General features: G+C 46.4%; 1 protein-coding gene across 1 annotated transcript in view; it reads left to right on the forward strand.

Annotated features, from left to right (window-relative positions):
• PHF21B (PHD finger protein 21B) overlaps positions 1 to 15,027 on the forward strand; it is an 888,545-nt gene that overhangs the window by 514,355 nt on the left and 359,163 nt on the right. The window contains exon 5 of the mRNA XM_029600063.1: positions 7,548 to 7,640. Coding sequence (XP_029455923.1) covers positions 7,548 to 7,640 — 93 coding nt within the window. The remainder of the gene's footprint in view (positions 1 to 7,547; positions 7,641 to 15,027) is intronic.

The raw sequence follows: 15,027 nt of genomic DNA on the forward strand, positions 1-15,027 counted from the left end.
CGATTTGGGGAATCACAGCCAGCCCTGAGGTAGCATGCTGGGGGAGAGAAAATCGCCCACACAGGACTAGAATCGCGGCGAAAAGGTAACCTTAGGCAGCAAAGACGAACGCAATTGCTGGCTGCTGCGCCCGCCATTTTGATGAGGACGAATTTGGGCGGGAGACGGAGTGCAAGAATACAATCCGGCGCACCTTAAAACTTACAACGTAACACAACAAAAAGCAAGTAAGGGGAGAGGGGGAAGAGAATCGGAAAGGGAAAAAGGGAAAAGAAGAGAAAGCAAAAGAAACTAAGGACTTATAACAGCGCTGCCCACCTGGAAATTAAGTCCTTGTAGATCAGTAGCGGTGGCTGGGGGAACGAGCACAGCGGGAAGTTTAAGTGGCCGAGTGCTGGGAGACCGTGCTGCACCCATCCCCCACTCCCGGATCAGAGGCAGACTGGCAGCTGACGACGAGTTAACTTAGCCTGTTAAAAAAAAAAAAAAAAAAATAGGATTGAGGCGAGCGGATTTCACAGGGCTGCAGAGAGGGTTTTGGCTGAGCGTCTTCCCGACCGCCATTTTGACGACCACGAGGGCTGCGGGCAGTGAATAAAAGTTAAACACCGTAACGCTGCAGATAGATTGAAGATCTAGGCATCTCAGGGGAGGTGCTCGCCACGTGAAAGGACGGCAGCTGGTGACCAGGACACTGGCTCTGCAGATCCCTGCAGCCCACGTTGAGCAGTGAGTTCCCGTCGAACTTACATTTTGAACTGTCACCCGGTTTGAGCAGGTCCCAAGGGGCAGAGAGAAGAAAAGAAGGGAAAGGGGAGAGAAAAGAAAAAATTCAAAACGTGACTCCTGCTGCAGCATCGGGTTGGGCAGGAGTAGCTGATATAAGGGAGGAGGGGAGGGGGAGGAGAAAAAAGAGAAGAAGGGGAGAGAAAAAAAATAAATAAGAAAAAACCAACGGAGGAAGGGCTGATCGCGGAGAAGTGGGAGAGTGGTTAGAGAGTGTGGCCCTGGCTCTGCCCTCTTCCCAGCCGCCTTTTTCGCCGCGAACATAATAAAGGGGAAGAAGAAGGGGACGGAAGGGAAACAAAAAAAAGAAAAAAAGAAGAAGAAACAAACAGAAGCCAGAACTTTGCTACAGCACTGAAGCGGGTGAGAGCAGCTAATTAAAGGGGAAAACACATACAACAAAATAGCCCCCATAAAAGAGGATAGCTGTTCATCGTGAAACGGGAGAGCTGCTGGCGATTGAAATCCACTCTCTGCAGTCTTCCTGATCGCCACTTTCTCCGTGAGGCACTAAATACATAAATAAAATAATTAAAAAAAAAAAAAAAGGAAGTATTTTGACACTGTAGTGGCACGGGTAAGAGCCATTACTTAAAAATAATACAATCTGGAGGAAGTGAAGTTGTCGAGACTGATGGCAGCCTAAACCCGAGTCTCCTCTGCAGCCTGACAATATCTATGTTCATCCACCTCCCGAGCTGGACATTTGCGGCGTCCATTAGCCTTTTTATGCAATAAGATCAGCAGCAGATGACGACCCGACGAAGAGCCTGTGATTTAAAGAAGTATTCGTATCATAAATTAGCGCTGGAAGGAGAGCCTCAGGAAAACAACATGGCGGACGCGCACGAGGCCGCTGCGACTCCAGCGAACAGCCGGGCAGAATTGCCGCAGGGTCTGATTGAACTACCTACCAAGTCCGAAATGCGGGGCTGGTTCGAAGAACTGAAAAAAGAAATTGCGGCCAATACTGTGGAAATTAAGAATTCGATCGAAGAGCTGCGTGGGGATATCGCCGAACATGGACGGCGAATTTTCGAAGTGGAGACCCGAGCTGAAGCTAATAGTGACGGGCTGAAAACCACGCGGGAGCAAATGACCACCCTACACAGTGAGCTGGAATATCTCCAAGATAAAGTAGAAGACCTTGAAAATAGATCCCGACGGCAAAACCTACGATTTCGTGGTGTTCCAGAGCTCCCTGACTACGCAGATAGTGCAGCCGTGGTAGTACAGATCAGCATGATGCTGCTCAATGCAGGTGAGGCAGACACAGCTGCGATGTCAGAAGCAGAGATTAAGTTAGTTCGGGCGCATCGAATACAAGGCCCATGGAACTCGAATGTGCCTAAAGACATCATAGCCTGTTATGCGGATTTTGGCCTCAAAGAAAAAATCGCTAGCATAGCAAGAAAGCAGATCTCGTGGAAATGGGAAGGGCACGAGATTATGGTTTTTATTGATCTCGCCCCGTCTACAATCAAGAAAAGAAGGGACTTTCAACCTATCACCAGTATTCTCCATAAGGAAAATGTTCGTTATCGATGGCTGTTCCCGTTCGGGATCAGCTTCGCCGTCAAAGGGGAAATGCATAGGGTGCGGACACTTGCGGAAGCCTCTCAAATTTTAAAAGAGGCGGGCTATCCTGACTGCGCTGGACTGGCAGCCCATCCACCGTCCCCTGCACGCACGGATGACCCGCCAAGATGGCAAAGAGTGATTAGGGGAGATCGAAGGCTGCGCCGCCAAACGGCAGCCAAACCCCATGGATGATAATTTACAAGCTGGGAAACTCTTTTGGAGTTACTCTTATATTCTTCACGATGGAGTGTGGACTTGGCCTAGATTGATACAACGTACGCTATGGGCGCTAGTCTATCGGCGTTACAGGACAGCTACACGGAGCGGTGACTCTGTGTCTATTTTTAGGTTTAAAAGTTGTCTTTGTTACTGAATGCTTCTTTATCTGGTTCGTGGATGCAGGCTCCTTTTGAGCTTTATGGAGGGGAGCCTTAAGGCTCGGTTTGATGAATCTACTTTATTCTATATGATGTCGGGTTGCAGGCTGAGGTTGGAATGACTGTTTCCTCCATTAAACAAGCAGTATGTTCCTTGAGAGAGGAATATGCTGTGGCAGGGTTGGGAAAGCGGGGGGGGGGGGGGGGGGGGGGGGGGGGGGGGGGGGGGACTGAGGTGGGTAACGGTATTTATGCTGTATTTTTCTGTATGAGGGTTCAGCAAAAATTGCTAATCAAATGGAAGGATAGATTCAATGCACCATGGGACGCTGGGACACATTCTACTGGCTTTTCTAACCCACCACTATGGCGAATATGACCATTTGGTCCCTTAATGTCAAGGGGCTGAACTCGCCACTTAAGAGACAATCTTTATTCTCTGACTTAGACTACCATAGGGTCATGATTGGGATGGTTCAAGAAACACATTTAAAAAAGAGATACGAACGATTACTCCAAAATGCGACTTATAATAGACAATACTGGGCGGCCAGGCCTTTGTCCCATAAATATCTGGGGGTCGGAATATTGATTCATAGAGATTTAATGTATGAAGAGCTGGCCTGCTACTCTGACCCCGAGGGTAGATATCTTATGCTAATTATTGCGATAGGAGGAGAGAAGTACTCACTGCTCAGTGTTTACGCTCCCAACAACGCTCAGGGAGCTTATATTGACCACTTATCTAAGCTTATTGATCAATGTGCTGAGGGTCACTTGCTCATAGGGGGCGATTTTAACTTGACCTCCAATCCTAGACTGGATACCTCCCATGGGAATCTTCAAACTAAGAAGAAAGATCGGCAATGTTTCCACAGCTTTCTACGCCGGTACAGTTTAATTGATGCGTGGAGGGTGTGGCATCCCAATAGAAGGGGCTATACATTTTTCTCTAAGGTTCATAAAACCTATTCTAGAATAGATTATCTGCTGGTAGCAAAAAGCTGCTCCAATGCTGTTAGTACGCCGGCAATAGGGGTCACTACCTGGTCAGATCATAGCCCAGTATCATTGCAGATAGCTTTTTCTGCTATGGATAAAGGCATCCGATTCTGGAAGCTTAATGACAGCTTGTTGGCGGATGATGCCTTTTGTGACCTTTTAAGCTCGAGTATTCAGGAATATTTGCAAATCAATGAGACCCCAGACATGGCCCCGTCCACGCTATGGGACTGTTTGAAGGCAGTAGTTAGAGGTCGGCTCATTGCCAGGGGTGCCCATATGAAAAGACAGAGACAGAGGGCCAAGACTGAAGTTCTTGGGCAGTTACAAAGGTTGGAACTTTTACATTCCATGTCTGGCAACAAGGATCTTCTGGCACAAATGGATAAATTACGTATGCAATTGGTGGAACTTGAGGCGGCCCAGGTAGCGTTTGGCATGGAGCGTGCCAAACAGGCCTTTTATGAGGGAGGGAATAGGGCTGGCAGATATCTGGCACGGAAATTAAAGGCCCAACAATCTGTGCTTAATATAGTCAAATTGAAGGATGAACAGGGGAACATCATTACCTCTAATACTGATATCCGGCAAAGATTTCTGCGATTTTATTCAGCCTTATATGCTGCTAACCCTAATATCAACCATGCAGAGATCGATCGTTATCTGTCATCCATACAGCTTCCCCAGATACCTCCGGATGCTCAAAAATTTTTAACCCGGGATATTACGGCGGCGGAGGTATTGTGGGCCATACGGGCACTGAAGTTGGGTAAGTCCCCTGGTTTGGACGGCTTCACGGCTGTTTTTTATAAGAAATTTGCCATCACGATAGTACCACCGCTGGTAAAGTTATTTAATTCTTTGCAAGCCCAGGGATCTCTATCTAGGGAGGCGAATCTGGCGGGGGTGACACTTCTGGCCAAGCCGGGGAGAGACCCTACTGTGTGCGGGTCGTATCGCCCTATATCATTAATAAACTTGGATATGAAGTTACTCGCAAAAATATTGGCACATAGGCTCAACACTTTTCTCCCTGATTTAATCCATCAAGACCAGTCAGGCTTCATTCCGGGATGCATGGCATCTGATAACGTCCGGAAGGCTGTGAACGCTATGGGGTGGGCGAGATCTCAGCGAATCCCGATGACACTCTTGGCATTAGATGCTGAGAAAGCCTTTGATTATGTACATTGGCCCTTTTTATTCCAGACACTGCAGCGCTTTCAGTTAGGAGATAGGTTTCTTACATGGATCCGTAAACTCTACGAGGCACCTACAGCTTGTTTAAAAATAAATGGGGGGTATTCCTCATCATTTGCTGTACAGAGGGGGACGAGACAGGGCTGTCCTCTTTCCCCATTACTGTTTGCACTCTATCTGGAACCTTTCGCCCAAAAGGTCAGGAATAATCCATTAATCTCAGGGATAAAGGTTGGGGACTTTTCCTCCAAGCTTTCATTATTTGCAGACGACATACTGTTTACCATTACTGATCCTATATCATCGCTGCGGGAAGTCTCTAAAGAACTCACTACATTTAGCTCTGTTTCGGGGTTTACCATTAATTGGGATAAATCCGAATTGCTTAACGTGTCTTTACCCCTGGGAATGGAAGCACAGATACAGCACAGCTTCCCTTTTAAATGGGCTCGGAAAAAATTGAAATATCCGGGAGTTTATTTGGGGGTGAGTGATAGCTTGTTCCAACTCAACTACCCGCCTTTAATGGCAAAAATTTATAAAGACCTCGAAGAGTGGGACCGTTACCATATATCTTGGCTAGGGAGATTGGCGGCGGTTAAAATGAATATTCTTCCCCGGGTGCTGTACTTACTGCAAACCTTGCCTATTATGGTCCCAGCTAAGCTTCTGAACAAATGGCAGACCCGATTGAATAAATATTTGTGGAAAGGCAGACGAGCTCGTATTGCGAAGCAGACTTTATATTTGCCCCGGCTGCAGGGCGGCTTGGGAATGCCTAATCTAGCTCGATATCAGGGAGCTGCTCATCTTAAAGCAGCTGTAGAATGGCATCAGACTAACCCTAGCAAGCCTTGGGTACAGTTGGAGCAAGCACTCATAGGGGATATGCCTATTACTGCGCTTCTGTGGCAGAGGCGGGCTACATGGCCCCAGAGCGGGCAGCTACCTGATACGGTAGAGGTCACGTTATCGCTTTGGGAACAATGGAGAAAACATTTAGTTGGAATGCAAAAATGTTTTCACAGCACCCATTTATTCCATCATAAGGCCTTTCGGCCTGCTGGACATCCTTTGGCTTTCTCCCATTGGATTTCTAGTGGGATCACGCAATGGTCTCATGTGTGGACGCCTGGGGGGCTACTCCCCTTCCAGACGCTGCGTGTCCGACATAAGTTGATGCTTGCTGATCTGTTTAAATACTTGCAAGTTCTACATTTTTACAATAGTAACCAGGTTACAAATGATTTGATAAAAGGGATACCCACATTTGAAAGCATGTGCCGACAGGCTAATAAGGTGGATAAACATATTTCTAACATTTATGGCTTATTGAGTAGTGGTTTCTCCATTTCAGCATCTCATGTTAGAGCTTGGCAAACAGACTTAAATTGTGACTGGACCCGAGAGGACTGGCTGCGGGTGTTTCAGGGCCTGCGGAAGGGACTAATTTCTGTTAAACATATCGAGAATGGATACAAAGTGTTCTTTCGCTGGTATATCACACCTGCCCAGCTACAACATATGAGGCCGAGCTCTTCCGGACTGTGCTGGAAGAACTGTGGGGAAAAAGGAACATTTTTTCATTTATGGTGGACTTGTCCTAGGATTCGGTCCCTGTGGCTCATGATTTCTGCTTGGATTACAACTATTTTACGCATTACAGTTCGATTGACGCCGTCTCAGGCATTGTTGAATGACAACCTTAAAGACATTTATAAGTTTCATAATTACTTTATTAAGTATGTGGTTACAGCGACCAGATGCCTCATTGCACAATATTGGAAAGACACAAAGGTACCTACCCTATTGATGGTACAGGCAGAGGTCCGAAATATGCATAACCTTGGGCGGATTACTGCCTATAAAAATAAGTCTGTACATATTTTTTCCAGGATATGGGGATTTTATGATAGATGGATGCAAAATAATACGGGAGGCTGGTAGCATGTGACAATCTAGCATGCCTGAGTTTTGCCCTGAGCTATGATGCCTTATTTTGGGCGGTGATACTCAGCTACCCTTTACTTGTCTTGTTCATGGCTGTAACTGTAATTGTGCATCGATATACCTAAATACTGCTTGTAGGACAACAGTGGTACACCTCAGTGGGGGGAGGGGGAGGGGGGGAACTTAGGGTTAAAAACCTATCATGGCGACGTGTTCTTGATGATGTTATTGCCTTTCACTTTTCATAATTGTTTTTGTACATGTTCTGTTTACTCATGCTAGTGGAATCTTGTATAGGCTGTGGATACGTGGCCAATAAAAAGTTATAAATTAAAAAAAAAGAAATGATGGCAGAAGAAGACCAAACGGTCCATCCAGTCTGCCCACCAAGCTTTCACACTTATTTTTTCATACTTATCTGTTACTCTTGTCCCTTGGTTCTATTTCCCTTCCACCCCCACCATCGATGTAATTGCTTCAGCACACACTTTTATGCTTACAATCTCCAGAGTTGTTTTTCAGAAGCATTTTAAGCATATACACGTAATTACAGCACCTTGCAAATATTCTGAGGTAGCATTTTTTCAAAACAAAAAACTAATAAAAGTTGTTTTCTTTTTCCTTTTTTTGTTGTGTTATTACTCTGGACAGACTATGGGAACTATCGCTGCAGTGCCCATTAAAGTTCCTCAGGTCAGCTCCTTGCAGAGGTTGGCAGGACATGGACCAGCAGTGCTACCTCAGGTAAAAAGAAACACAACAGCAAGAAAAATGTGTCTTAAAATATATCTTTTATCTTTAATTTTAAAGTGATTCATTTTAAAATCAATAATATTAGGGGCTAAATTTTAAAGAGTGTGAGAAAATACTCCATTGTGGTCAAGCAGCATAATAATTAGCTACACGGATGGGTTTTATTATCCAGTATCCTTACTCAAAGAGAAGATGAACACCAATAATATCAGTGTCCTTAAGAGTGTGTTCACAAGCAGAAAGCTTTATCTAAAATCCAAAGAATGAACTTAAAAGTTAAATATTTTAAAAAAGCCAGTTGTCAAGAAGAGACAGCATGTCCCAGCCCTGACATGAGCCATGTTTGGCAGACTGCTTTCTCAGGAGGAGACAGACATCTGGCAAAATAACAGAAAGAAAATTTTAAATATATAATCAAAAAGTGAGTAGACATAAAATAGGCATCAATAATCAATAATAAAATATAGCAGTGAAGGAGAAAACTTGCTTAAATATAAGAAAAACTACTTACACTAACAGGCAGCAACAGCAACAGCGAACAAAATAGCATTCTCATTGTAGCTAAAACATGAAGACGAAAGGCATATGAACAGTAAAAAAGAGTACCAAAATGGGATGCACATCACTTGAAAGAAGAGAACCAATCATTAACCAGAAAGTGAAAGCCAGTAGAAAAACAAGAATAGCATTACAAGCAAGCAGTCAATTCATTCAATATTCAAGGCAATGGAGAAACAGTTTCAACATGTAAGAAATTGTTTACATTGACAGGTGACAGCAGTTTCATTCCTGCAATAGATCAAACAGTAAATATATCCTAACAGCCAGATACTAGAGAGGAAAGCTGCAGGTATGTAAAACTTAATAGAGAGGAGCCAATTGAGTTAGAGTAAATATGAAAAGTATTACAAGCAGGCAATCCATTCAATTTCTGAATTCAAGCCTGAAGAATGAAAAGTGTTCATTGTGAAAATGCAACATTATTCAAGGTGCAGGAGATGCTGGGGAAAGTTCCCACCCCAAGTACATGGTGAGTACTGTTCAAAAATGAAGAACTTTAAATCAGCAAGGGAATGGCGTCACTAAAGCCCGTGAGTTACAAGGGGAGCATCGCTTCTCAAGTTAAGTGTTACCGGCTTGTTCAAGGATCCTAGTTTTAATCTCACAAATGGTTTTGTTAATGTATAACAAATTATACTCAAATGACAACAAGAGAAACTTACTGTTATGCTCACCAATTCATCAATTCATATATGGTCTTGTATTCTTTGAATTATTTTATTTCAAATTAATGACTATAAAAAATTTCTCAATATTTTCATATGCTTAAATTATTCACATATTTACGTTATCCATTCACACTTCATTCACACCATTCCCATACGCCCCTACACTTCCCCAAACATCATAAAATACCCATTTTTCACACAGTATAAAAACATCCTCCCTCATTGAATAACCAAAGACTATCTACTTATGCATCTAATAGATTTTATCCCTAGGATAGTACCATGTATGTCAAACCTCCTGATCCTATATACATTCACTTATTCCTAGCTTATTATCAATAAGTTCTTTCAAGATTTCTCTCGTGCTTAAAGTGGTTTTGAACTTCCACCGTTTCTAGGTTATCTGCTCTCATTCAACCGCACCCATCTCCTTGTCCGAGATGGGTGTGGTTGAATGAGAGCAGATAACCTGGAAACGGTGGAAGTTCAAAACCACTTTAAGCACGAGAGAAATCTTGAAAGAAAGCTCCGTGTATGGCCATGAGATATTGGTAACAAAACAGCGGATACAAAGTCTCATGCACAGCCGTGCAACATTGGAAGTGAAACATTGAAAAGCAGTTCGGATGAAAGTGATTTTTTGATACACCGAGTCATTGGACATTCCACTGTGGATTTAAGTGTGAATTCAAAGTGCTCCTGATGCAGGCGGGACGCCGCCGAAAAGCCATGGCGTCGGGCTTTTGAAGTTGTTTGACTTTTGAAGTTGTTGTTAACATTTGCACAATGAAGAATTGATGATCTGCGACTGCTGAAGGAATATTGATAATAAGCTAGGAATAAGTGAATGTATATAGGATCAGGAGGTTTGACACACATGGTACTATCCTAGGGATAAAATCTATGAGGTGCATAAGTAGATAGTCTTTGGTTATTCAATGAGTGAGGATGTTTTTATACTGTGTGAAAAATGGGTATTTTATGATGTTTGGGGAAGTGTAGGGGCGTATGGGAATGGTGTGAATGAAGTGTGAATGGATAATTTAAAAATGTGAATAATTTAAGCATATGAAAATATTGAGAAATTATTTATAGTCATTAATTTGAAATAAAATAATTCAAAGAATACAAGACCATATATGAATTGATGAATTGGTGAGCATAACAGTAAGTTTCTCTTGTTGTCATTTGAGTATGATTATAGAACAAGGGAGTATCGGTGTTATTGATTAAATGTATAACAAATGACAGGGACATTGAAACATATAAAACTCCTGTCGAGTTATAGTCAGTGGAGTGGTTTAAATGGTATAGACATCCAGTAGTGGGATGGATGAAAGATGTTAATGTTAGGGAGAAATTGCAAGCCCGACAGGATCTGCAAGAAGCATGACCTATATCAACGAAGGCAGAGGAGGATGCTGAGTGAATTTGTGGTGCCTCTGAAAAATGTGTATAGGCTCAAGGGTGGATCAATGGCAGCATACATTTCCTGTACATACCCGGATCAGTCCAGACAGTGGGTTATTTCCCCCTTCCAGCAGATGGAGTCAGAGAGAAACTTGAAAGGAGCCCCTATATAAGCAGGTGCACCCTCTGTGCCCCTTCAGTATTCCTCTGACTCCAGCAGATGCGAGGTTTAGAACCTGCAATCCCCTCCTTTCTTTCTTCTGGTTTTAGAACACTAGCTTTCTTCTTTCTTGTTGGCTTTTGTTCTTCTCTTGGATGGATCAAGTTTAATTAAAAAAAAAAAAGAGATTCAGACTGTAAGAAGTTAGTCAGAGTCCTCAGTGCCAGGGCACTAGCAGACTTGCAGGCAGAACTGTTTCCATATTTTTGCATTGTTTTTGGTACTCAGGGTAAGTTCTGTATGATTTTCTTCTCAGGTCTGAATGTTTTTCTGTCACTTTCTGGGGTGATAATTGGTGGTCCAACCACTCCCCCTTCTTCCAACGACTCACTGCCCTGAGAAGCCATTTTCCTCGGGGCAGCACTAGCAGAGAGACGACATTACTCTGCTCAAAAAAAAAAAAAAGACAAACAGGAGGAGATTTCAGAGGGAGTTTTCTAAAGTCGTTGGTATTTGAGCGGAGGTTTATTCCTGCTCTAGACTGCATTTGGGGGTGATTTCTTATTCATAGAGCCTGTCTCCCTCCCCCCATGCCGCGATTTTCGCAATGTGGAGCCTGCGGAGAGCCCGGGTCGAGGCTCTCCAGAGAAGGCCTTTGCTCCAGGTGCCTCCCCAGTGGGGAGGGTCCCTCGAGCCCAGCTACTCCATCGGCAGCGCGTTCACAGTCATGCCGACCTCCGTGGGGGGGGGACGGGGACCGTTCCCATCTAGTGTGGGAACGGCGGCCATTTTGTTTTCTGAACCGGCTACTCCAGCGCTGCCCGCGGGGAACTCAGAGCTCGGAATTTCACCGTCTCTGCCTCTTCTCACCCCCGTGGACCCTCCGAATCTCACTGCAGCCTCGGGGGCCTTGTTGGGGGCTCCCCCACCATGGGTCCTCTCCCCCCTCCTCCTGGGCTGTTTTCGACGGATTTTGTTCTTCTCCTCCACAATGCTTATCTAGCTCGGCTGGGACAGCAGCAAGAGCCAGTACCCAGATCACCTCCTCCCAAGCAAATTAGATTAGAGCTACCTAGCGATAACACAGGGTCTGGGATTGCCCCAGGGTCCTCCAGGGTCCATCTGGCCCCACAGCCCAGTGGTCCAGCTCCTGCATTTCAGGACCCTTTGCTGCCTACCTTACCTGATCCTGATTTGGATGATCAGGTGGCGCACATACAGGTCGAGGGAGATGACCCTAGGGTCCTGCGCCTTTTCCAAAGGGAAGAATTGGATTCTCTAATTCCCCATGTCCTGAGGGAATTAGATATCGATGCTCCGGAGGATACCCCTGGAACCAGTACTGCGGCTAAGAAGCGGGATCCCGTCCTAGCAGGGCTACACCCACCAGCAAGGACTTTTCCTTTCCACGAGTTGCTTCTCCAGTTGTTGTCCAGGGAATGGGACATTCCTGATTCCACTCTCAGAGTCGGCAGAGCTATGGACAAACTCTATCCCCTCCCTGAAGAATACCTCGAGTTCCTCAAGGTACCCAAAGTAGACTCGTCGGTGACTGCGGTCACTAAACAGACGACTATCCCAGTCACGGGTGGAGCTGCTCTCCGGGATCTCCAAGACCGAAAGCTCGAAGTCTACCTCAAGTGGATTTTTGAGGTGTCTGCCCTGGGGGTCAGGGCCGCTATCTGCAGTTCTCTCATGCAACGTACGGGACTCTGCTGGTTTCAACACCTGTTCGGTGCACAAGATCTGCCTCCGGAGGAGGCGCAGCAGGCGGAGCGTTTGGAGTCTGTCATAGCTTACGGAGCAGATGCGCTATACGACCTTCTCCGAGAGTTGGCCAGATCAATGGTCTCCGCAGTATCTGCTCGACGCCTCCTTTGGCTTCGCAATTGGTCAGCGGATTCTTCATCCAAGCAGCACCTGGGATCTCTACCTTTTAAAGGGAAGTTGCTCTTTGGAGAAGACCTGGAGCATATCATTAAGCCCCTCGGGGAGAATAAGGTGCATAAGTTGCCTGAGGACCGACCACGGAATTTCAGGCCATTCAGCTCTTCCAGAAGTCGCTTCAGGGGTCAACGTCGTTTTCGCCAGTCTCGGCCGGACTCTCAGAGGCAGCCTTCAACTCGGTCCCAGTCCTGGTCACATTCCTTTCGAGGTCGCAGACCTACCTGAGATAATCTCTCCCAGGGGGGTTCATCCAAGTCTTCGCAATGAAGCTGTGCTTGCCCACTCCTCGATGCCCAGGATAGGGGGACGTCTTCGTCTATTCTACGAGGAGTGGGTCAAGATCACATCATATCACCAGGTCCTGGACATTATACAGCACGGCTACGCTTTATAATTTTCTCGACCATTAAGAGAAATGTTCCTTTTCTCCCCGTGTGGACCAGCGAAAAAACAACTCATCGTGCGTCAGACGCTAGACAGGCTTTTAGCTCTGGGAGCCATTCTTCCGGTCCCACCAGAGGAGCAAGGATCAGGCCATTATTCCGTTTACTTCATGGTCCCCAAAAAGGAAGGATCCTTCTGACCAATCCTCGATCTCAAGATGGTCAACAGAGCCCTCGTTTCAGGATGGAAACGTTGCGGTCCGTCATTGTGGCAGTTCACAGGGGGGGGGGGGGGGGGGGAGTTTCTGGCTTCCCTGGATCTGACAGAGGCTTATCTCCATCTTCCGATCTTCCAGGAGCATCAGCATTTCCTGCACCTCAAGATACTGGGACAACATTTCCAGTTCCATGCTCCACCCTTCGGACTCACAACTGCTCCCCGCACCTTCACCAAGGTCATGGTGGTGGTGGCAGCGGCCCTATGGAGGGATGTAATTCTGGTCCATCCCTACCTGGATGACTGGCTCATTCGGGCAAAGACCAGGGACCTATGTCTACAGGCCGTCAAGAAAGTCCTACAGCTCCTCCACTCCCTAGGATGGGTGGTCAATTTCGCCAAGAGCAGCCTCACTCATTCACAATCTCTCTACTTCTTAGGAGCACACTTCGACACCAGCATGGGCAAGGTTTTTCTTCGCCCGGATTGGGCCCGGTCCCTCATCTCTCAGGTACAGAGCTTCAGTTGCCTTCCACTCCCCTCGGCATGGGACTGTATCCAACTTCTGGGCTCTATGGCTTCAAATATCGATTTGGTTCTTTGGGCCTTTGCTCATATGCGACCATTGCAGAGAGCTTTACTCTCCCACTGGAAACCGGAGTCACAGGAGTTTCAGGCCATCCTGCCCTTATCGGATCTTGCCAAGGACAGTCTGGTTTGGTGCTGAAGGGAGTGGACCTGGAGGTCCCTCAGTGGGAAATCGTCACCACGGCCACCAGCCTCTCGGGATGGGGGGCTGTGTGTCAACAGTTAGCGAACCAGGGGCAGTGGGCGTCTGTTCAGGAATCTTGGCTGATAAATTGTCTGGAAATCAGAGCAGTCTGCCTGGTTTTGAAGCATTTCCTCCCCCTTGTTCACCATCGGGCTGTGAGGATTCTCTCTGACAACGCGACCACAATTGCGTACATCAATCACCAAGGAGGGACGAGGAGCCATCACGTCTCTCTGGAAGCTGACAAGCTCATGACTTGGGTGGAGTGTCATCTCTCTTGCCTAGCAGCGTCCCACATAGCCGGGGTGGACAATGTGCAAGCGGATTTCCTAAGCACACAGCACATAAATCCCGGAGAGTGGGAAATCTTGGAGGATGCGACGACTCTTCGCTTCCATTGGTGGGGAAACCCCCACATGGACCTCATGGCTACACAAAGGAATGCGAAGGCTCTGCGCTTCTTCAGTCGCAGAAGAGAATACGGCGCGGAAGGAGTAGATGCCCTGGTCCTACCACGGCTTCACCATCTCCTGCTGTACGTGTTTCCACCATGGCCCCTGGTGGGAAAGGTAATCCAGAGAATTGAAAGCCACCAGGGACCCATAATCCTAGTAGCGCCCAAATGGCTGCGGAGACCGTGGTTTGCGGATCTGATCAACCTCAAGGTGGACGATCCTCTTTGCTTGGGGCAGATCGATTCTGTCTTGCGGCCTGGCTTTTGAGAGGCGCAGGTTAAGAAGATGAGGTTACCAGGAGAGTGTTATCTCAACCCTCCTCAAGGCCAAAAAGACATCAACGTCCCTCTCCTACATCAGAGTATGGAAGGTTTTTGAGGCCTGATGTGACTCCATCAATTTGGCTCATCGTCATGCTTCAATAGCTCAAATCCTGTCTTTCCTGCAGCGGGGTCTGGAAAAGGGTATAGCCTACAATTATCTCCGAGTACAGGTGGCAGCCCTCGGTTCTCTCAGCAGACATCTAGACGGGGCCCCTCTGTCCTCTTATCCTGACATAGTTCATTTTCTAAAGGGGGGTCAAGCATGTGAAACTTCCAGTCCATGCTCTATGCCCTTCCTGGAGCCTCAAATTAGTACTCTGGGTCCTGGCCGGTCCCCCTTTCGAACCGTTAAAGAGTGCTATGTTTAAGGATTTAACGCTCAAGAGTCTTCCTGGTGGCCATTACTTCTGCCCGCAGGATCTCGGAGCTTCAAGTCCTCTCCTGCAGGGAGCCCTACCTCTGTTTCACAGATTCAGGGGTGT

This window comes from Rhinatrema bivittatum, chromosome 4, assembly GCF_901001135.1.
Source record: "Rhinatrema bivittatum chromosome 4, aRhiBiv1.1, whole genome shotgun sequence".
In the NCBI taxonomy this organism is placed as follows: Eukaryota; Metazoa; Chordata; class Amphibia; order Gymnophiona; family Rhinatrematidae; genus Rhinatrema; species Rhinatrema bivittatum.